Below are 24,297 nucleotides of genomic sequence, written 5' to 3' on the forward strand. Positions count from 1 at the left end.
AACAAACCTGCTGCATCAAGCCACTGAGATTTGGGAATTAATGTGTTGCAATGGCCTAACTTTGCCTCTGCCGAATAACACAAAAGTGAAAAGATACTAAATGCGTCAAATGGCATCAACCACATGGGAGAGCACAATGGATGCAAATGGGAGTCTTCAGAAGTTAAAGAGAGGGGCAAAGCAAGTGTGGAAGAAACGAGGCCAAGGAAAAGGTTGGGAGGCCAGGAGGCATGGCACACGCAGCCTTCCAGCCAAACGACCAGGGCTTGGCCCCCGGAGTACACAGCCAAGACAGCCACACCCCTGTCCCTGCTAACCCAGGTCCAAGGAGCAGAGAGCCATGAGAAGATTGCAAAGTGTTCTTTCTGACATCCCGTCTCTACACATCACCCCAAAAACAGCAAATGCAGCATATCTGCAGGGATGTCTTCATCAGCATCATCTGAGACAATCTCCCTTGTTAATTTATGGAGCTGCTCCAGGCATTAAAAATATGGAGCAGTTACCAAAATAGACAAAATTCTTGGTAAGAGAGAACAGAAATAAACTGCCTATCCAAGAGCAGAAAGAATGAAATCACAAATGAGGATGTGCCTTCCTCATTCCTCCAAGGATCTCCAGGGTCAACCCATTAATCCTCAACTACCCGCCCTCCCATCAAATTCCATCCCCTCCAACACTCACGGACAGATGGTCCAAAATTGCTTGTCCTGTTGCTCTTTTTAAGTCCATCTTACCTAATTTATAAAATTCTGTAATCTAGTTTATGTCACAGACATGACCCTCCCCCAAACCCTTTCTCCTGCAATCATCCTAAGACCCCGTTAACAAAATACTTGCAAATGGAGATGGGTCTCTAATAGAATAGTCTAGCTTAATAAAATCTCTCTCAAACACCAATAAATGCCTGCTTGCCCACTCATCTGTTTTATCTGTTCTGACAGGATGCGTAGATATTACAGCTGTACAGCTCTTTAAAAAAATAATAATAATTAGGAAGTCTTTTCACTGATATATACACGTGTCCCGGCTGAGTAAATAAAAGAAAGGGAACAACGGCTGGGCTCTCAGAGTCATACGCAAACTGATTATATCTGAGAACAGCTTATCTTCTGAGCAGTTCCCTTCTGCATTAATACCCAAGAGGCAAGCGGAGAGAAGGGGTCGAGTGAGACCAACCCTCAATTTTCTCCCTTTCTTTTGAAAGAAAGAAAACAGGATGACACCATTTCCAGCCTCGGTGTTTGAAAGAGAGATTTCTAGGGAGTCAAAACCTCAAAGACAATGCAATGAAAGCCAGAACTGCTCTGATAAATAATGCGATGGTTTATTACAATCCTCAGGAACTGCCCAGGCATCACTGCTTAGATGGCTGCTGCCCCATTTCCTTCACTCTTTGCCCCTTGGTGCAACCCCACGGTTCCTGCTTTTGTGCTGGCCTCCCTGGCAGCCCCTTGGCTCTTTGGCAGGCTCGTTCTTGCCTAGTTAGCCAGTAAGCATTGGCAAGCTACTGTGCTGACTCTGTGGGCCCTCCAGATCTCACTCTCCACCCTCCCTCCAGGCCCTCTGATCCTTGCCATTCATTCAAGGACCCTCAAGTTTGCTTTCCAGCCCTGGCTGTCCCTTTTCAGCTCCAGGCCCTGGAGTGGACTGCCTCCCTGACATCTCCCCTCTTAGAGGTAAGGAACCTCTCATTCAACAGTTCAAAACCACACTGTCTTCCCCAAATCCTGGTCTTCCTGCAGCTTACCAGAAATCAGTGGAAGACACCAAAGTCCTGATCCTTGACCCCCCTCTCCCTCTCTTCCACATCTAATCCATTGTCGCTTTCAGCTGATTTTTCCACCTAAATAGATCCTTCATCTGTAAACATCTCTCCACTGCCACTTCTCCAGTTTCAGGAACCAAAAATCTCTCACCAGAAGAATGGCCTCCATACTGGCTTGCCACCCATTCTGATCCATCCATGTCCTTGCTCAAAGCCCTCTAATGGATTCCCATGACCCTTAGGCTCCAGGACTGAAATCTTTAACTTGGGCTCTAAGACCTACAAGTGGCCATCCATACCTCTCCGGCTTTTCCTTACCCTACAGCAGTCCTCCCTCAAAATGCTCCAACCACTCCTGGATGCTTTCAGCTCCTGCAGCACACAGCACTCCTTCCTTTTAGGGCCTTTGCATATGGTGGCTGCTCTGTCCAGACAGCTCTTCCTTTATTCCTCATCTTGTTAAAGTCTCCATCCTTTAGAGCTCGCTCAAATGTCATTCCCTTAGGTGAGGTTGCCCTGACTCTCAGACAAAGTTGGGGCCCCTTGTTGTACACTGTCATGGTCCTGTGGCCCTTTAGGTTATAACTCCAAAAGCAATCTTTAGCTATTTGTCCATGTGCTTGATGAACAGTGGCTGGGTCCCTTACTGGATTATAGCACGGACTGTCTTAGTTTTGCTTACTTCGATCTCCAGCATCAGACACAGTGCCTGCCCGCTGTAGCAATGTCAAAAAAATAACAGTTGAATCAATGGTTGCCTAAAATTTTAAACGTCATTTGGTGAAATAATTCCCCTCCAAACTCATCTTATTAATATTCAAACAACAGCTAACTACCTTAGGACTTCAAATTCCAAAAAGATGACAGATGATGAGAAGTAATTACAAAGCAGAAAGGATGAATGAACTGAAATAAAGAACATAAGCCATATGGGTGAGGAACACGTGCATACATTTGCAGAGCTGATTTCAAATATTTGAAGATTATGGAACTCGAAGATGGCAGAAACATCTAGCAACATTTTGAAATAAATTGATTCTTCAATTTATTTGATATCACTTTCAACAGATCTCCCCTTTATCAAACTTTAGAATATTGAGAATTTACAAACACTGCAAATAAGAGGCCTATCTGAATAGAGCCCAAAAATATGAATCTGGTGAACATGACAGACATAAATGCACCCATCAGTTCTAAGAGAAGCTCAGTTTGTGGTAGTCAGACTACACCCTACTCTCAGTAAGTTCAGGGTGATTGATCTCAGCAGCTCAAAAAAGATGGATAGAGCAGGCATAACGCAAGCATATTATTACAGAATGCTCCCAGGCACTCCCAGCAGTTACTGGCCTCAGGTAGGGACAGAAAAAAATAGAATTCTCCTGGAAAGTAAAACGTTAGGATCGAATTAACCTTTTATTAAATACAAAACCATTCAGGCATCTTTGAAACCTCCCTAATTTAATATTTGTCAAGCTTGACATCTCCCTATACCTTCGGGATATAAAACAGGAAATTAAAGCGCATGTTCTCACAGTTGGGTTTTCTACCTTTTATCATGCGAAACTGTGGGGAGGGATGGGAAGGGAAGACAATATCTGGATCCGAGGTGTAGAAACTGGGAATCTGCTTATAAAAATTCACAGATCTATGTGTGATTAGAAGAATAAAAATGAATCAATGATCAAAATCTACATTTTAATGCTCACCCAGTCACTTAGTATTAGTCAGACAACACTTTAACCCTCCCTGAGCCTCATCCAAAAAAATAGCCCATTCTCATTAGTTGTGAAGATTAAATGAAGAAAAAATCTGTGTAGAGTGCTCAACGCTGGGCCATACACATAGGGCATTCTTAATAAATGCTAGGTTCTATTATTCCTAGCAACTGGTACAGTGCCTGGCAGGTAACATGTGCTGAATAAATAATTAAGTATGTGGATGGCTGGATCGCTCACCATAGATGAACATCTCTGAGCCCAACTTCAACCATAAAACCCAAAACTTCACACAAAAGGCCAGCTTCAAAGGAGGAAAGGAGGAGGATGGGAAACAAGAACGGAACTCATTTTAAAGGTCAAATTTGCACAAACAGGATTTGAGCATGCAAAAGCATGCAGTCCTATAAACTAAAAGTAATCCTGGGGCTCTCTAGCCGGCTCAAAGGATTGTAAGTGAGCTTTGAATAAATTACAACTACCTGCCCTTCAAGGCCTTTAACCCTCCCTGTACTCTGTTTTCTAACAGTTTTAGGAACATCTGCATCCTCGCTTAACTGCTTCCAACAGGACTTCCTCCCTTATGCATTTCTTAACACAGCAATCTGTACTCCCACTATCACCAAGCACCACTGGGGTAAGGGTACCATTATCTCATCCTTCATTACGGTTTCTAAAAGATCAAGCATAAAGGTCTACTCCTAGTAGCTGTTTTGTTATTTCCTGTCCAGATAAAAAGAAAGGGGGGGGGGGGTTAATCACTAGGGTTACAGAGCTCAGTAAAATGACCACAAACCAACACGTGTCTCAAATACCAGAATTCAACTACAAGGAGTTCACGTAAATTGGATAGTAGGTAAACACTGGCTTAGATGCAGCAGAAGTCAGAAACATTTAACATTTTCCATGCTGCTAATCAAGAAAAATAACATCGAGGAATTAACAGGGGTTTTACAATTTTCATTCCAAGCCAACTCAATTCCTGGCTTAAGGCTAATACACAGCAGACAATGGTTTGCTTTGCATAAAACTTTCAATATTTCAGTGATAACATTTTTAGGAAAATTTTTCACTACTATGGACTATTTTTCCAAGATGCTGTGCATCTATGGAGGAATTTTTTAAAGGTGGAAAAAATACATTCTACACAAGTAGCAGGGTGATTTGGGGCATCCAGGGATCCTCCTCTGTCCTCAAGGAGATCAATGTCTAGAAGGGGACTAGGATAATACACCGCCTAGGCATGGCAAATGGGTTTGGTCTCCTACACCAATTCCAATCAAATGACTGGAGCACTGAGTTAAGAAGGATTCTGGGGTTGAAAGACGACCAGGATTAATTAGTGTTATCTGCCTTTGGAGCTTGCAAGAATGCCACATATTTGCTACCCCTAATCAAGTCCAACTCCACCATTACAAAGATGAGGACAGAGACCAAAACTGGATTCAAACCAAGATTACCAAATCCCAAGACCAGTGCTCATTTATCACTGGAAGTTTTCTCTCAACTTTTTAATACATAAATTTATACTTGTTGACACATTTCTCTTATTAAAATACTCTTAGTGTGTTATGTGTCAAGTCTACCTATCTGGTGATATTTTAAACTCCCTGATTAACAGGGATCAAGCTCTCTAATTCTTCAGAAAACCCCCCTCCCCCAAATCAATAGCTATGTATGAACCTGCACAAAGCAGGTCCAGGGGTTGCTAATCATCTGCTTCTACAAATAGGAACACACTCTATCATATCTCATCTGCTTATTCTCTTTGCCCCCAGATATTTCAGTGCACAAAGATACCTCTAAAACCCAGTGTTGATCTTGTGTTGGAAATTAAAATACCACAATAAAAAAGACAGTATGTATAGTCATGTGGGTGAGGTTTAGACAAGTAAATGGCTATATAACAAGTCAATTAGTAATTCTACCACCATAACCAACGGACAGACACACACCCACACATATACACAGGCACCTCTTGCCCGTGGAAGTACTAAATGAAAACTAAAATTTGCATAGAGATCCAATGAGCACCATGTATTTAGTAAGGCCTCTGACAGCCTAGTTTTCCACAAGTAGCATGCAGTAGATGTTTCCATGGTGCAAATTGCGAGCTGAAAAATTTAACATTAACCAATCCAATTAAGTTAACTTCTCAATTTGGACACTTTATTTGATGGAAAAACACTCTGTTGGTTTTTTCCCATAATAATAGTTTGTGTATATGTGAGTGTGTGTACAAACTAACAAGTATGTGACGTTACAAAGGCATTTTAAAAACTACATGATCCAGATTGGACCCGAGTCTGATCAAGCAAGCCTCTGAATCCAGCTGCCAATATGCAGAAAATATATAAGAATATGATGAACTGCACTGAGAGTGTACAATCAGCAAAATTCTGACTGTGGGAAACTCTATAGGTTTGGCAACCCAGGTTCTCCTCTAGATAAACTATAAGGAAAAGAAGGGCATGGAGGAGATACTTCCAGATTAAATGAGATTTAAAGGACATTCAAATTATTTTTAAACAGGTAAGACTAAACTAGAGTGTCTAGAGATAACCCCTTGGATGATAAAACTAACCAGAAATGCAAAAAAAAAAATGTGATGGATCTAAAAGTCATGCTAGTAGTTGCTTTGGAGGGAAGAGGTACATGGAGAACTGGTCAGGTCCTAGTACTTGACAAGGTGGTAGTTACAGAAATGTTAGACTAACAATAACTCATTAAATCACATGTTTGTCTATGCATGGTTTCCTATATCTGTGTTTTATCTTACAAAATGAGAGGGTTTTAAAAATATGAGCTACTTTTATTTGCTAAGGATGTGCCAAAGCTATACTCTCCAGCACAGTAGCCACTAGCCACATGCGACTTTTAAATTTCAGTTTTAATTAATTTAAATTAATTTAAAAATGCAGGTGTACCTTTCAAGCAATTAATAGCCACATGGTGATAGAGGCTACCATAGTAGACAGTATAGATTATAGAACATTCTCTTCATAATACAAAGTTCTATTGGGTAGCACCAGTATAGAGAATGGAGCCCTCTTGAAGCTCCATGAATCCTTAGTTCATCTTTCCATAGAAATCTCCAATGGCTTCCATTTCTGTCACCTTGCCTGTAAGTATGATCACTACCACCCCAACCAGAAGCAATATAAACTCATAATGGCAACCACCCAGCAACCATACAGACTGCAAGGCTAACCCCATCCAGAGTAGCATTATTCCAATGCAACTAATAATAATTTTTTTTAAATGTGTGTTTGATTTGTGATTGAGAAAGATATTTGATTGCACCAATGCACAATCAGAGGTACTGCACTCATACAACTCTAATAAAAAAAAAAATTACTACCACTAAGACTAATGGAAAATAACAACTAAATGCAATGTAGGATACTGAATAGGATCCTGGAACAGGAAAAGGACATCAGTGGAAAAAAAAAAAATTGATGATATTCAAATAAGTTTTGTAGCTAAGTTAAAAATATTACACCAGTGCTCATTTTCTATTTTTGATCACTGTACTGTGGTTATGTAAGGTGTTAACATTGGGGGAAGCTGGGTGAGGGACATACAGAAACACTCTACACCATTTTTCAACTTTTTTTTAAGTCTAAAATTAATTCAAAATAATGTATGGAAGGAAAAAAAAGCTATCTCCTCTGAAGGTTTAAGAAGAAGGTTGATGATAAATAACACTTCAACTAGAGCCAAGGGTGGCTTGATCACTTCAGGATGAGATGTTTTTGACAGTTTGAGTTCATGGAACTATTGGAAGTCTACTCCCCACTCCTGAAACCACCAAAGAATTTTCCAGAAAAGAGAGCCAAATTATTTGAAATGGAAGTCTATTATCCGAAGCAGATGATGATGTCCATAGAAGCAATAAGGAAGGTGGCATGGAAGCCATCTACCCTTAGTACTTAAGTCCACTTAAAACTTTTAAAATCATTCATATACATCAAATCAGCAGTAGTAATTTCTAACTTAGAAGTCCTAATTTTGAACATGATTCAAAGACTCGGTGCAATAAAGAATGTCCAAGCAAAATGCAGAGAAATTTAATAAGGAAAAAAAAAACAACCATCATTTTAGGTTCATTTAGATAGCAAACTGGAAATCTAGCAAATGAAGAAAAATTGTCCAAAAGGAAAATTTACAAGAAATTTATGGTGTGTTTGGTTTTAGACACTAAAGAAATATTGAGAAAAAGCATGCATAAATATCCAAGTTTAATTTGCTACTATCTGTTTTATCATCAGATCTGTCATTTGCATATTTTGTGTCTTTGCTTTCTGCATCTTTATTTCCAAGAACAGAATCTCAAGTCAACAATACTTTAAGTATAGGAAATAAAAGGCCTGGCTTCCATATTCAGCTTTTACCCCTTTTCGGAAACCATTTTAATTCTAAGGCTGGGGTCATTTATACTACAGAAGGCCAACTATCAAATAACCTCTATGATGATATTTAGTCACCCTGTGAATCTTGTTTAGGAGGTTACTAAATATATATATATTTGCAGATTAACTAAACATTAACTCATATTTGCATATAACTTAATATATAAAATGTAAAATCATCTCCAGTAATCTCTCAACAAATAAGATCAATGATAGACAAAGAAAAAGTAAGGCTGGTAGCCTATTCTCAAAGAATCATGGTAAGAGTGGTAAAACTAGAGACAAAAGCCAAAGAAAAAATAATTTCAAAGACAGTTTCCTTGCCCATGAATTCTCATCCAAAACAAATTCAAAAGGCTTAAGAATGCTTAATACAACATTTTAAACAAGGTCTTTATATATTATTACCAAACTTTTAACCTATAAATTATGAAAGCTAAACATACAATCTTTATGTACTCAGTAAAACTCCTAGACTTCAGAGCAAGATGAATATTCGTTTCTAAAAGACACTGCCATTTTTCAAAGAAAATAAAAGGAACCCAATACCTGCTTTGTTTGTGGGCTTCCCTGTGCTTTTATTTTTTTATTTTTTAACAGCACCAAGATTCAAGACTACAAAGTTCAGGGAAGTCCAAAGTTTTACTAGCAACCAGGAGATGGGAAGGTGCCTGGAGGACACGATGTCACTCAGGGACTCGGGGGTCGAGTTTCAGGTGATCACCCTCTTGTGGTTGGGTTTACAGCAAGTCAGGTAACTCTCACAGCCAATTCCACAGCTGTACATTCAAGGAACTAGAGGAAAGGTCTCTATATTCTCTTCCACTAAATTCTAAGATCATGGTACTGCCTGATCCTGTGGCCATAGGATTTACCAAGGAGGTCAAGGAAGGTCAGTACTTAAATGTACATGAATTCAGTGTATTAACCTACATTTAAACACAAGCATGTTTTTAATCACATTTGAATACATCATAATTGAAGCAATATTAAACCCCATGTTTTATAAGAGATCTACCCAAGTTCTTTCTTAGTACCAAAAGTTTTCTCACCTGCCATGAATATATTCTACAGCTTCAAAAACATAATGATTTTTTTTTAATTCTAAGAAAAAGTCTCCACATCAGTTCAGGCTATTAGGATAAAACATACAGACTATCGATTACAACTTGACACCAAACGAACACATGGAAAATTCAAACAAAAGCCAAAAGTGTATGACCTGCTTCGTAATTCTGAGATAAAATGCGGGCCTTCAAAAATTCTCCACCAACGGACAAATCAGCCAAAATTATCTTGTTCACAAGTGATGTAATCAAAATTAATATTGGGAATGCTTCATTTTTCCAGGCTATACTTTAAATTAAAAATAAAAAAGGTTTAGTATTATACCTCTAATTATATTAATTTGAAAAATTAAATTAAAAAGCTCAGAGCTTCACCCAAAGAGCTACCCCTTCGATCTCTATTAGCTTTAACTTTTACGTAAATTATTTTTACAACAGCATTTCATTAGATTCATTGTAGACCACTATGGCAAGTCTCAAGCATACTAACTATTCCAGTGTGCCAGTGCAATAATTAATCTTTATAAAATGTGATTTTGCAAGTTAATTTGCATCAAATGAGCACAGACTCAGCTCAATACCAGCAGGTGCTGCGGTGCTTTGTTGTGCAATTAAGCAAAAAAGAAAAGACAAGGATAATTTATCTATCAGCTCTTGCCCCTAAACTGGAAGCTGAATCTAAAAATAAAAAATAAAAACCAGTCCTGCATGCCTCTGAATTGTTTATAATTAATAATCACTTGATTTTTAAAGGAACATATATGTGGTATACAGAGACAGAAAATGAAACTAAAGCCTTGTTTTTAAATTAAAACAGAAGAATGTTAAAGAAGTTTTCCATTTTAATGAGTCATTAAGAATGAAGAAATTAATGTGAAACTAAAAACACAAATCACTTTAGCAATTATTCTTTAAACAAACTCAGCCTGTGGGGGGGGGGGGGGTTGGATTTACTCAAAAGAAAATTTCAAAATTGTTAGGGAAATGACTCACAATATGATTATTTTTTTCTGTAATCCACCTATTAAATTTCAAATCATCCATAAACAACTTTCCGTGGTTACAACTACTGCATTAAGAAAAGCACCTTTATATTTAGAAAATAAGAAAGCAGGTATGTTTTAAACTGTTCTCTACAGCTAATAGTTAAAAATCGAGTTGCAATGTCTAAAATTCATAGGACAAGTAATCTCCTATTTTCATATACTGATAGTCCATTGATAGAGGATATATAGCTGCATGTGTTAATTTAGCAAAAGAAGGAAAACAATTTAAGCTTATTTACTGCCATTTAACATCAAGAAAAATCTGAACAGAAGTCTTTTACAAGAATGAGCCAGGCTTTTCTTGAATCAATGAGAGTTTTTTTCCAATTACAACAAAGAGCATCACAAATCATACTTTATTAGAAAACCTGAGGGAAGGGAAAACAAATGAAAAGAGAGGAAGTGAATAAAAGGGATTGGATACTTATCTGCATAGTTTCAGATATTAAAAAATACCGCAATTAAAACCCAGCCATTTACTAAACCTGCCTCGTTTCAAATCACCACTCTACCCCTCTCCAGCTGCACGATCATGGAGAAGCTACTTAACTGCTCTCCGCCCCAGCTTCCCCTCGTGTGGCGCGGGAACAGAAATGTCAGTTCCCCACAGGATGGTCGCACATCGCTAAGTACACAACAACATAGTAGCAGTGTTATGCCAACTTTTATTTCACAAATCTGAAGTCCAGATGAAAACCCATCTTCCAGTCCAACCTAGGCACAAGCATTGGGAAGCACCCCCTTAGATTCCTTATCAATTACATTGTATCACGTTAGCCTGCATTTAGCCCCATGAGAAAGAATGCGGAAACAAATTCTGACTGAATAAAGCAGCAGGCAGTTTTTAAAATACAGTGCTACTGATTTAAAATATATAAATGTATTATTTCTTCTTTATTGTTTTCCTTACTATTGTGTATGATCATACCTAATAAAACCAAGTATACTAACTGCAGTCACATAATTTCCATGTTGTAAGGCTCTGGTCTCCCAATAGGATGCTGTAATCAATATTACCAGCTTCATTAAGTATAATAGAGAGACCCTTGAAATGGGTCAAAGCAGCATGCTTTTTAAGAGCAAGAAGTTCTTTTCCCAAGCTTCAATTCAATGTATCACTTACATCACAAGACATACAATGCTCTAATCTGCATTTGCAACATTTTTCTGCAAAATGAAAAGGGCAACAATTAAAACAAAAAGAAGATGCAGGTGGAAACAATGTATTTAGCGCAGAACAGAATGTGGAAAAGCATGAAAGTAGCTCCTGATACATTTCTTCCATTTGTTCTTCCTTTTAGGGATCAGCGAAGGCAACATTACAAATAGTATGGCCCCTCCTCTTGGAAGGTACCACCCCCTGAAGGTCCGGGGCACTTGGACCCTGATCTTGTTTGGCTTAGGCTGTTACCTCAGCTTACAACATCTTGCCTCAGCTTCCCAATCAAAGGTGATTCTGTGTGTCCTACAAAGCCCAATCAAAAGCCACCTACCAATGAGCCCAGAAGGCATCTCCCTCTTTCCCACATGCTTCGACAGCCCCTATTTCGTTCTGACTTAAAAATGATCAGCTGTCTTCGTGCATGTCTTCCATGCTTGACTCTAAGCTCCCCGAGGCCAGGCTTTCTGTCTCATGTCCCACAATATCTGACATGGCAGAGAGACAATGAAGTATTTATATCTGTCGCCTAATCGCCCAGTACAGGTAGTAAGCACATAAGTGTTATTGAGTTGAACAACGTTTCATTCTTCGATAACTCCACAGTCAGGTTAATGGTGTCATTTACATCTGACAAAACAAAACACAGGGAATTGTGAAAGGCGACAGAGGAACAGGGATTAAACACAGGGACTCCAGACCCAGACAGCCGGGGTTTGAAGCCCACTTCCACCACTAATTATGTGATATCGGACAAGTTACTAAACCACCCTGTGCCTCAGTTTCACCATCTGTAAAATGGGGATAACATTGTTAACTTCTTCAGAGTTATTGTGAGAATCAGGTGAGTTAATAAAAAGTGCTTAGAACAGCATTTTGAGAGTAAAGGCTACATGGGTGTTTGTTATTGACTGTGGTGTTCTAAATATAGGAAGATCCTTAGGAAACAGACTTCAGGCACTGGAGTGTATGAGCTACTGTACATATCACTGTAAGAGTCATGATTTCACTAACAGGATAATTGAAGCTTATAGGCGTTAGGTAACCATGATAATATTTTACTCAGAGAATTCAGCTGTTAACTTGAGTCCTCTCCTACCTCACCTTTCACCCAAATTTCTCCAAGGCTGTGCTTCACTTATTAACACACCACATCCCGTACTTACACCCACATTATTTATTTTATAACTATCTATGGGAGTCACCCCAGGTAAGACAGATGAGTTTTGTTTTCTCAAAATACCAAAAATAAAAATGTATAGTCATCGAGGGGAAAAAACAGCAAGTAAAGGCACTGAAGACAAACTGCCTTTATGTTCAACTTACTTTGTGGACCTGTTCTTAATAATTCTTATCCTGTGCTGACAATTAATCAAATCATTCCCCTCCGTTCCATTTTTGATAGAAATCTATTTCCAGAAACCTTTTTCCCCTTTTTATAATTTAATAGATTTTTTTAACACAGTTATAGCAATTTCAGCTAATTTGACTGTAAATACTGTGCCAATATGGAAATGTTCATGTATCAGGTTAAAGTCTAACAAGACGTTTCACTGTTTGGTGGAAAACAAGAACTAAAATAAGGGGTTTGTCATGGAAATCCTGAAAGACAAATGAGGACAGTGAAGCCTTAATAAAATTCTCTCTCTGTCACTAAGAAATGCTTCAGTATTTCCCTTAATGATGTCATTCTTTCCTTTCCTATTACACATCCAGCCTTCCAAAAAAGTTTCCATGTGGCTCTGAGGAATGTGTTCTGCAAAACTGTGAGAATCTAAACCCACGGTCCACCCCACCAGCCTGGGTGGGTTCTTCAGCACTCTCCTGTCTAAAGTGGGGATAATATTGTATACTTTAACAGGGTTGGGTAGTTTTGGAAAAAAGTTCATAAAATGTGCAAGCTCCTAATTGCCTGGCACATTGTAGCATTTAATAAATATTAGTTTTCCTTTCCTTTCAATTAAATTCACACTTCGGAGTGGTTATAATTCAGTGACAAGCATTCTACTCCACAGCTTCTAGTACCACTCTCATCCATTCCTCCTCACATCAAGACTCAGGTCCAAGATGTTTAAAAATATCAGAATCAATGGAGCTGAGCTACTGCTCCCTCTGGGGCATGACAACCTGTTTTTAGCTATTAGCAATCCTGAATAAAATAGAACATTTATTTTAACACATGTATTAAAAGCTGGTTTTAATTTTTTATTATTTTTTTTTTTTACACCATACCCAAGACATTTTCTCCCTTCTGCTACGGCCTGTAATACGCTCTTGATTTATTTGTGGCAATAAGATTCATTCCTGATGCCTGGATGCATTTCTAAAGTTAGAAGGAAGGCAAACCAAGTGGCTTATTCCTATTGTGTTACTTTATTAGGCTTAGCATCATAAATAACTTATTATAGATACACATTAGAACTTTCTCCTCTATATTTGACTGATGATTACATTTAGCTTTGGGAAGTACTTTTTCTTAGTCACCTAAAGATCTATCCTAGTAGACATAACTGTGGATTATAAACTAGTTTAAAAAAAACAAAAAAGAATCATGGGCAGGCAGAAGTCACCGTGATCCTTCTGGTTATGGGCATTCTTAACAGCTCTGTCCTAATATTTACACAATCACACAACCAAGAAATATTTACATAGTGTGTGACGAGTGCCAGACACTGCATTAAGCACTGGAGACGCAAAGAGAAATAAGACTCAGTCCTTTGCTCCCAGGGCTTGTAGAGGAAACAGACAAATGGGAAGAAGACAACCAAGTGGCACAGGGTCAGGAAAGGCTTGGGCTAAGCTTGAGGGTGAGACCATAGCGAAGCAAGTGTTGTCTGAACAAAAGGTGGTGAGGGGAGAACTGAACAAGAAAAACATATGATGGCTGGGAAGCTGCAGCTTATTAAGAATGACTGCAGGATGGGGAAAAGGAGGAAGCCAGGCAGGGGACAGTTCATTAAGGGAGCTCCTAAGGAGTTGAAAACAGAATGCTCTCAATTGGGGTGAAAGCAAACAAATGAGCAAGATATGGGTTAAAGCTTCTGAAAACTTAAACTGAAATAACATCATACCAGAGAGTGAAACACTACAACATAAAACTAAAGAAAAGGAAATATAAACATCAGATCCCATCTGCAAAAATAAATATTTATTAGGTTTCTACTGCCTGGTAGGAAGAATAACCACTCTATACACCACAGCTTCAGGTGGGGAGTATGTGAATGTGTGTGAATAAAATCACTAACAAAATACTTTCATTTGATGTATGAGTGACAGAGTGGCGATTTGGAAAGTCATGAATCAGACATCATTTGATAACAGGTGTATATCACTAAATGGGAATACCCCACATTGGTTCTGTTCATGCATCCCAACCTCCAACAACTATTAACACATTTTTATGGAGAGAAAAAAAAAAAAAAACTATGCTGAAAGAAAAGCACTTTTCGCTGTATTTAGGCATTATGTTTTAATTACTTTATTTATAGAATAAAAAAACATTTCCAAACAAAATAAAGCAAAGCAATGGGAAAAACAAATATCCAGAAATAACTTTATTCCTTCCAAATATACTCCTACCATACCAAAGGAAAATGTCAATAGGCATTATTGACAACCCCATCCTGGAGACTTCGATTCCTTGACCTCAGTGCAAAACCTCCAGAGCTTCAAATTACACTCACCCTTCCATGGATTCTGTCACATTGGAGCCTTAGATAACCCCAAGAGGTTCATCTACAGTTAACAAACAGCTTCTAATTTTGGGGTGGGTAGCCAAACAGAAAAGGGGTGCCAAGTTGACCCCTGTTTTGAAAGCATAGGATGATAGAAAATTCTGGCACCAACTTTGAAAGACAGTGGGCAGCTGGAGGTCACTGAGAAATTAGGGGTGACCAATCCAGTGCACAGTGGGACAGACAAACACTCTCCAAAGTCGGCCAACCTCCCTACTGTGCCCAACTCAGACCTCGGCAGCCTTCTATCTCCCGCACACAGTGTCCGCCCTACTTGGTCCTCAGAGCTCTGCGGCCTACAGTGAGAACAACAGGACATCCCCCTTCTGAAAGGCCACCAATTCAGCCTTGTTTTCCAAAATTCCCCAGCTCACAGAGCAAACAGGAGACTCATTCCTTTCTCCCCTCAAACACTGGCTTTCATTCTTACAGAAGGAATGGATATAAAACACCATAGTGTTCAGGCAAGCTGATGGAAACAGCTACCACGGAAGAGATCTGCAAAATGAAACGCCATCAGCTAAGGGGAAGAGGAGCTGATTTTTAAACACTTAACTACTAAAAAATACAGAGCTTCGGTTGGAGTTGCAGAAGTACAATTTTTGGTGTGTTCTTAGCAGGAAAATGATTCAAGATTCAAAACCACTACAAAATGGCATTATTGAAGGCATGTAAATATGAATTAATTCTCTACAGACTCCTCCACATCCAGTATTGGGCATCAAGACCCAGTAAGTTCCTCTCAGTCACAGCCAAAGGTGGGCTTCATTCTGATGCTGTCTCTTTAGGGTATCTTAATCAACGATCCTGTGTTAGTGAATTTTACTTTGTGATATTAAAAAAAGAGAGAAAGAATAGAAGTTGCAGGAAAAACATGGTGAGATTAACTATATAAGTAACTGGCACTTCAAATAAGCAGGCCACCTAATTAGAGAAGTGCATGGGTGTTGCTAATTCTGAGGCGGAAAAGAGTTGGCCCATGGTCTTTTCCAGAACAGTGAAGGTAGCAAATAACACTGTGGAGGCCACATTGCCCCAGAGGAAGAGAACAAGCGAGCAATCCATTTGCGCAGTAAGGTAGATCACTTAGTTCTACAATTGCTGTCGGAATAAGCCGATGCGGGGCAGAAACTACCAACTGCAGACAGACCTTCCAGGCTTCAATCTCCACTGCATCAGTGACCAGGCCAGACAGCTCTACTCTCCTTGCTTCCTTCTCCTCTCTCTGAATTAAAAAAAAAAAAAAAAAAAAAAAAATGTGGGCAAGGGCAGGTTCTCTGCCAGCCTCATGGAGATGAAATCAGCACTAAGTAGATCAAGCAAATGGAACAAAAATCAAAAGGCAAATTCAAGTCACACAGCAAGGATCATTTCAGAGCTGCAAAGGAACAAGCTTGTCTTTAAGGACCTTAAGAAAAATATTTTATGGCTTCTAGATCTACCATGCACTATTCTGTCTTCTCCCCACATTTAAGGTCCTCAGTTTCACTAATTCAGGCAGCAAATTCTCACAACGGGATCAACCTGTGTTACTTGCCCTGGTGATATCAGTTTTCAAGGCTCTACACCTGTACTGCAATATAAGTCAGAATGACATAGAGTTTATTGAGGGGGAAAACCCAATAAATCTCTCTCCGGAAAAGTTTGCTGCTTCCATTTATTTGTACCTGGGGAAAGAGAAGTGGGAAATAACTGCAGTGCTTCACACACTTGTGACATGTAGTGCTTTCTAGCACGACAGGTTTCTTCGTGTTATAGAGTACACACCCAGTCTTAAGGATAACACTCAATTATTTCTTTAGTCTTTAATTCATATGCATCATTTATTAAGTAAAATGATGAATATTCCTGATCTAAAGCTAGCACACACTGCAGGAATAGTGACTGTTACTCTCACATGGAACTTATGCATCTCTCTAGTTTAAAAAAATTCTGAAAAGAATACGTGGCTACAGATATTTTATCTGCTGATCCAAGCAACAGACTACATACTAATAACTAGAAGACACTGCCTCCATCAGGTGAAAAATTTTGATGTATGAGAAATACAAAAAAGCAGTCTCAAACTCCAGCTGCCATCTGCAGAGGTTGTTCTGCCACACATATGGATGTTGATGAGTTATTCATATTTATTCTCCTGCATAAGAATGAGACCCCATCAAACAGAACTAAGATGAAAAACTTAAAGTTAGAGAACATTTAAAACTTAAACATACTCCAAAATGGTCCAATGTTAAGAGAAAGATTAATTTTGAGGAGAAAGCCAACATAGGAAAAGCTAAGGTAACTATTTTGGAACTGAAAAGCACAGTAATTAGCTAACATATCCTTCGTAATTAAGTTGCAACAACAGTAAGATATGATGGATTCGTATGTACCTATTACAAGTTAAATGCAGATTACATATAATAAACATAATGTAACAGGCAGACAGCATGTTACAAATAGAGTTTTACTTGAGAAGGTTTCTGTAGATTAAAATTTTGTAACTGCAAGAGGAGGGTTCATTATTTAGTGTACTTAGGTTAAATCCTTCACCAAAGACATAGAAACATGTAACGAAGCATACAACCACAGCTCTAATTTGTCTGTTTTATAGATTCTGAGTTTCAAATATTAAGTAAAGTGAAGTAACTCCCAGAACAAATACAAATGGCTAAAAAACATCTGAAAAAATATGCAGCCTCACCAACAACCTAGGAGATGGAAACTGAAGAGACCATCTTCCACTTAACAGATTGGCAAAAATGTAAAAGGTTTATATCATCCAATACTGGTAACAGTGAAAGGAAAGGGGCACACTCATATATTAACATTGAAAATGTAAATCTGTACCTTTTTGAAGAACAACCTAGTGGTACTCATTAAAATTTAACATATACATACATACACACACACACAAACACACACACTTCTAAGTATCTGTTGTAGAAACACCCATACTAGTATTCAAGAATGTTTTCTGCAGTGGTATTTATACTAGTAAGAACTTTGTAACAATTTGAAACACCCATCAATAGAAGAATGGAAGAATAAATTTGATATAGCCACACATTCAGCCATTAAAAAGAATAAGGAAAAACTGATGTTTTGACATGGGGGGATATCCACAATATACTGCTGAGTGAAAAAAAAGCAAGTCACAGAATAATATAAAATATGAACTATTTTTCAAAAAACGAAGGATGAGTAAGTGAATGAATGGGTGTTTTAAACAAGCAGTTATCTCTGGGGGTAGGAAGAGAGAAGAGTATACAATTTCACTTTTTATTTTATACAGTGTTTAAAAATTTTGTAAGTATCACTTTTATAATTTAAGAAAAATGAAGTTAAGCTGGTATGAGACCATTAACCTGCAATACACCAACAGTTCAATAGATGCTATCAGGAAGAGACTAGCTGAATCATGCAGCCACTCTATAATTTCACCAACAAAGCCTGCTCAACAAAGTATGCCCAAGAGGGACCAAACTTATTCTGAGTTGTTTTTGTGCAGAAAATGGTACTGTTTTTAATACAACATACTATGTTCTCTTGGAAAAGTTGACAAAATTCAGTACTTCCAAATATTTTTCTTATAAATTTCCATAAGTTCCCACTCAATCCAAAAACACTACCAAATATAACAGAAGTGAATTGCATTAGCCCAGTATCCCAAGTTAACTTTACAGCTTTCAACCTCCTAAAATCATGTTCAAGCCTAAATGCAAGCACTCCCTTTTTATAAAGTTCAGGCCCACAACTTTGAGAACTAGAAAAGGCTACATCTTCCTTTCATCTTTTATAAAGAGACTGGTGCAACATGCCTTTCTCTTATTATTCTCTTTTTTAAAAGAACATCCTTTATTTCCAAATGGAACTCCCAAAATGATGTTTACAACAGGGGCTTTAGGCACTCCATAAAACGTCTTGATATAAGGAAGGTAGAGCATTGATGAATAATCATACCATAAATTACCCACATCAAAAATATATTTAGAAAATGTACATAAGAAACAAGTTCACAAATTTAAAGACATTTTTAAATGTAACCAAATCATTAGCATAATTTTAAAGTTGTAAAAAGTACAAATAGTCCCTGCCTCTCTCTAATGCACTTAACATTAAACAGTGTTAGGACAATATTTTCCAGGCTAGAATGTACTTTCCACTTGCCCTAATAATAAACCTATGCCCAGATGGGAAATATAACCAGAACTAAATAAACATAATACAGACAATAAGCAGGAAAGCCAGAAGGTGAGCTAATGTCTTTCTGATGCCTTCACAAGCTATCGTGTTAAAACAAATTAAACAAATAGAATGGAAAGTCTGAAAGGTTAGATACTTGATATGTGTGAAATACAACTACAGTTCAGAGAGGGAAAAAATGGATTTCTTTTTTCTTAAAATGGATAGCATCACATTTGTTATCAGGTATTTAAGCTGAAGGAAAAGTGTGTCACACAGTAATAATACAGGAATCAGCCATTAGCAAATCATCTACATAACTTTAAAATGTGCAAACTGTATTCTGGATGACAATCGGTTATCCACCAAAAACAGAAAAAAAAAAATTTAGTAAAATGCTATATGGCCTAAAATTTGTTGCAATGAGTCCAACCAAATGCACAGGTAAAAGAGATGAAGAACAAAAAGAAAGAGGAAGAACAAGAAAGAAAAGCCATATGAACACAAAGTGATTCCATTTTTTTTCCGAACACCCACACAAAGACAGCACTTTCTGACAAGAATGTTCTCTGCAAAAAATAAAATTACAGGAAGTGTTTTTTTTTTCAATGAGAAAAAGGGAGCTCTATGTGCAGATTACAAGGCAATACCATAGGATATTTTTAAAGGCTCAAATTTACAGCCCTAGCATTTCAAAAATATTATCTAAATAACACATACATTTTTTGGACTACAAAGATCCACTTAAAATAGTGTTAATGTTTGGAATGCTTATTTCATGTCGTACTTGAAAACAAAATCCAACATGGTGGCTTACCTTGGCACTGGAAGCCTTGTTTCCCAAACCCCCTGAAAAACAAAAACAAGAACAAAATATCTTAACAACTTTGTGGTGGATACCGTATTTTAAGCAAGGTATGTGACAAATTATTCTACAGAGCTAAAGGTTTGTGCATGAAACCCAATGATCTGATAAGAAAAACATGCCTAAATATCTAGCCAGATTGCTGTATAAACTCAGCTTTGTTAAAAAAAATCTATCTTAGCTTCAAAGAATCACTGAAATGTACCACTGTACCAAGCTTCTTTCCATTTTTTTGCCCTATGTTATCAATGCTTAAATTTCAAGACAAGAATATGATTGAGTATTCAAAGTTGTTGGCTACAATATTCAAGTCACAAAAAAAGAGCTAATGGCAAAAAAAAGAAAAAAGAAAGAAAGAAAGAAAGAAAGAGAGAGAGAAGAAAGTGACTTAAATTTGTTCCTAAAGACCAAATGATATTCTTTGTTCTCCCTGAAGACAACTAAAAAGTGGTTTCTATTTGTTATGAGTATGTTTAAATTATTATGGGTCTAGAAATTGCCAAACAGTACCACTCTTTTTTAAGAGGAGTCAGATCTTAGAAAGAAAATATAATTTCCATTGATTGCATTTAAGATCATAATTATCTAATTTTTATTGAGAACCATTAGCATTCAAAGCACACAAGAGCTATTTTGTTCTTACAAATTACTTCAGAGAATTTACTCTCTAAGCAGAGAACACTGACAAGGACATTAAATTGCAAACACTGTTCTTCTAGAATGGGCTGCATTAAAATTTTCTCAAAAGATTATTAGTTATAATCCCTTGTGTCACGTAACATTTTAAATTTACACAGTACTTCACATACCTTTGTCATTAACTTAGAACCATCACCCCTCCTCCAAAAAAAGCATGCCTGAATGCAAACATTTAGCTTTAAAATACCTGTGCTTTAGGATTTAAGTAAAACTTGTAAATCAAGAACCCACAGAAACAATAAAGAAAAAAGAAAACTGAAAAATTAAAGCCAGAATTTTCTGGCAGATGTATTCCTGGGACTTGCAAGTGGTTGCTTTACAATTAGATGGAAAAATGTTGCAGGGATTACCCAGGGAGGTAGAGGGGAAGACCTGTACTTCCACTTCACCACACACCTGGTGACCTGGATTGCCACATCAGTTCACCAAGGGCCTGCCTGATCCTTGGGGCAATTGATAGTGGAAAGACATTAGCTAGCTTGGGTAAGTAGCAAGTCCGCTTTCTAACTTACCTACCTCCTGCAAAAGTAATCAACAGTCTGAGGCAACCGTTCTCTTTAAATGGAATCTCACAGTCGACACTGAAGGCAGAAGACCTCCTCTGAACTAAATGTCATATCTTCTCTTCCCCCTAACACTCCAATTTCTTGTAAATAGCCTTATCTACAATTACCTAATCCTTTGAGCACAACTGCTTCATATGCTGACTGCACAGTGGAGAGCATTCATAGTAGTGACTGTGCTTTTCCTTTGAGCTGAGTTGTTAAAGAAAAATTAAGCACCCTATTAGCACTGCATTCTTAGGACTTGCTCTTTGAGACATCTTTCCCCAGGAGTGATGGATTCAGACAAATCCACCCATACATTCTCCCCAGTGCCTCTGTAAATAACAGGATACATATGCCGCACAGCTGGCTGGTGGCAGGGTGCAGTCTGGGGCACTGTCATCCAGTTCAGCTCCCCAGCCTACAACAGCAGGGAGCTAAGGAAACCTAGCCACAGCCCTGGCTTATGAGGCGCTTCCTACACCCACAAATGAGATAGAAGGAGCAGGGTGCCAGGCAACCTATGAGAAAAATACAGCTACTGCTCCTCAAACTAGAGGACCTCGAGTTTCAGATTTCTGAACTTTTTTTGTGGGGGCGGGGGAGGCGTGGGCAGGGCGGGGGGGTGAGAGAGAAGGACACAGATCTTTTAAGAATTAAACCAAAACTATAATTCTCTCGCCGGAAAAAAGAAAAAGAAAAGCACACATAAACACAATTTCACTTAGTTTTCCTGGGTTCAAAGACCCCTAACGCCCATCCATTTGTCAACTTCCCCCAAATCCCAGGTCCCCCAAGAATACCTACGTTCGCTGGAAATTACTTGAACTCTGACACCTTCAGCCCTTACAGTATTTTTCTTAAGCGAGGCCTCTGTCCTCATCCACAGGGTTACAGGTCTAATCTCGTGGTGACAGGGTCTATTTTAAATGACTCCCTCTGCCTTCCTGCCGTTTGCCCGCTCGGTTTTAATTCCCCCTCCCCCACTGCGAGCTTGCAACAGTTTGTTGCTTCTCGACTGCTCTGTAGGGTTCACCTGGAAAAGTCAGTCTCTCCGTGCCCAGTAGATACAAGCTACAGTAGGCCGGGATCCAAAGTTCCCGCGGCTCTGAGGCCGATGGGAAGCACACACCCACACCCCCCAAATGCGCCCTGTCTGGCCAACAACTCGCACCGCGCGCAGCGCAGTCGCCGCCGCTCCCCGGTTAGTCCCAGGTGTGTTCCTCCGGGAAATTCTTCCCCTCTAAAGTCTCCTCTTTTTCCTGTCCCCTTCTCTGCTCACACCCGGCAAACGGCTGCTCCGGGGTCTGTGCGTGAGGGCGGGTGCGCCTAGGGATCCGGGTGGGGGTGATCACTGGCCCCGTAGTGGAGGTCAATGTCACGGCCGCGCGGGCCAGTCTGTCTCCGGCGGCAGGGGGTGTGTGGCGGGGCGGCGACTTCCCTACGAGTCCTGCTCGCGTGTGTGTCAGTGGCCGGGCGCGCGGGTGCCATCCCGGGCGAGAGTTCGGACTCACGCCGGCTCTCCAAGTTCCCCGAGGGAGCCACCCCCGGAGTGGACGCGCCTGGCCTTAGGGGGCCCGAGCGCGGATCCCCCCGAAGAAGGGACTCCGGGCCAGGAAGGGACTGGTCCCTAGCCCAGGGCGCCCCGCGCGCGCCCCCAGGGGTACCCATCCGTGCGCCCCGGCCCCGCGCGCACCCACCAGATGAAGTCGGTACAGTGGCTGCAGAAGGTGGGCTGCTTGAAGAAGCGGGCGATGAATTTGTGGTCCTTCACCTCGTGCACGTTCTTCTGTCTCAGCGCCCCTTTGCGGGCGAACCGGTTGGCCACGTCCTGAGACGCCGTGGAGTCGTTGGCCGGGAAAACGTCAGCCATGGTCCCCCCCAACCACCTCTTGCCTCCGCCGGGGAGCAGCAGCCGGGGAGGGCTGGGGTGGGCGGGGGCGGGCGGGGGAGGGGCGGCGGGGCCGCGGGCGACGCCGGGTTGGGGGCGCGAGCCGGCGGCCGGGGTCGCGGCGAGGAGGCGCGGCGGCGGCGGCGGCGGCGGCGGGGGAGAGTCGGGCCGGAGCGGCGCGGAGCGGAGCCGGAGCCGCGCGCTAGCTCGCTCGCTGGCCCCACGCTCACTGACAGTCGGGCGCCCGGCGCTCGCGCTTCCTACTCGCGGCGGCAGAGGCGGCCCGGAGCGGCGCCGCCCACCGCGCATGCCCGGAGTGCGAGAGCCGCGTGTGCGAGTGTGGCCGCGCGTGGGGGGGGCGCGCGCGGGCGTGGGGGCGCGCGCGGGCGTGGGAGCGCGCGTGGGGGGCGTGGATGTCGTGGCCGCGGCGCCGAGCAGCGCTGCGCTGGGAGAACGCGGCCGCCGGTGGACTCGGCGTCTCCGCGTTTTCGCTGCAGCCCGGAAAGGGGAGGCGGCGGCGGCGGCCCGGGGAGGGCCGGCCCGAATTTGGGAGCGGAGGAGGAAGCTGAGAGGGGCGGGTCGTTCTCCTCCGCCGCCTTTTCTTTTCCTCCGTTTTCCTCCCCTTCCTCTGCCGGGCTCTCCTCCCTCTCGCCTACTGCTCCTGGTCTTTATTCTCCTCTCTTCTCCCGCTCCTCGCGCTCTTCCTTCTTTCCGCATCTTCCTCCCACTCTCCCCTGCTCAGCTTTCTCCTCGTCGCCCGTCGTCTTTCCTCTCCCGGATCGGAGTTCTGCGCCGCCGGTGCGTGGCCGAAAGCAGCCCCGAGTTGCAGAATGGGGCTCCACGCACAGCCTCCTGCACCCGGTCGGACGTCCACGCTCCCTTCTCCCTGCACACACGAAAACACACACACACACACACACACACACACAGCAGGTAGCCCCTTACCCACTTCCCCGGACCCACCGGTATTTACAAGGCACGATGCCCATGTTTTATCAACCTGTACCGGTTTGAGGTTTTACAAGGCTGAAATGTCACTCTAATTGTGTGTGCCCTCAAATGCCCAATCCTCAGACCAGTGTGAGTTTTATAGTTGGCAGGAGTAAGGGAGCAATTTTAAATAATTGAACACTGACCCTTCTGCCTATCTTCAATTGTTATTGACCTGTATTTCACCTACTTATTGTATAAACATCTAATTGTATGTCAGAAATTATCACCAGGTA

At 40.7% G+C, this 24,297-nt stretch overlaps 1 protein-coding gene across 1 annotated transcript in view; it reads right to left on the minus strand.

The window, feature by feature from the left end:
• PRKCA (protein kinase C alpha) overlaps window positions 1-23,213 on the minus strand; it is a 447,219-nt gene extending 424,006 nt beyond the window's left edge. The window contains exons 1-2 of the mRNA XM_037808858.1: window positions 22,881-23,213; window positions 19,889-19,920 (exon numbers count right to left, since the gene is read on the minus strand). Of these exons, the coding sequence (XP_037664786.1) occupies window positions 19,889-19,920; window positions 22,881-23,053 (205 nt within the window). The 5' untranslated portion in view covers window positions 23,054-23,213. The remainder of the gene's footprint in view (window positions 1-19,888; window positions 19,921-22,880) is intronic.
• Window positions 23,214-24,297: the final 1,084 nt, after the last annotated feature.

Source organism: Choloepus didactylus, chromosome 18 (genome assembly GCF_015220235.1).
Source record: "Choloepus didactylus isolate mChoDid1 chromosome 18, mChoDid1.pri, whole genome shotgun sequence".
In the NCBI taxonomy this organism is placed as follows: Eukaryota; Metazoa; Chordata; class Mammalia; order Pilosa; family Megalonychidae; genus Choloepus; species Choloepus didactylus.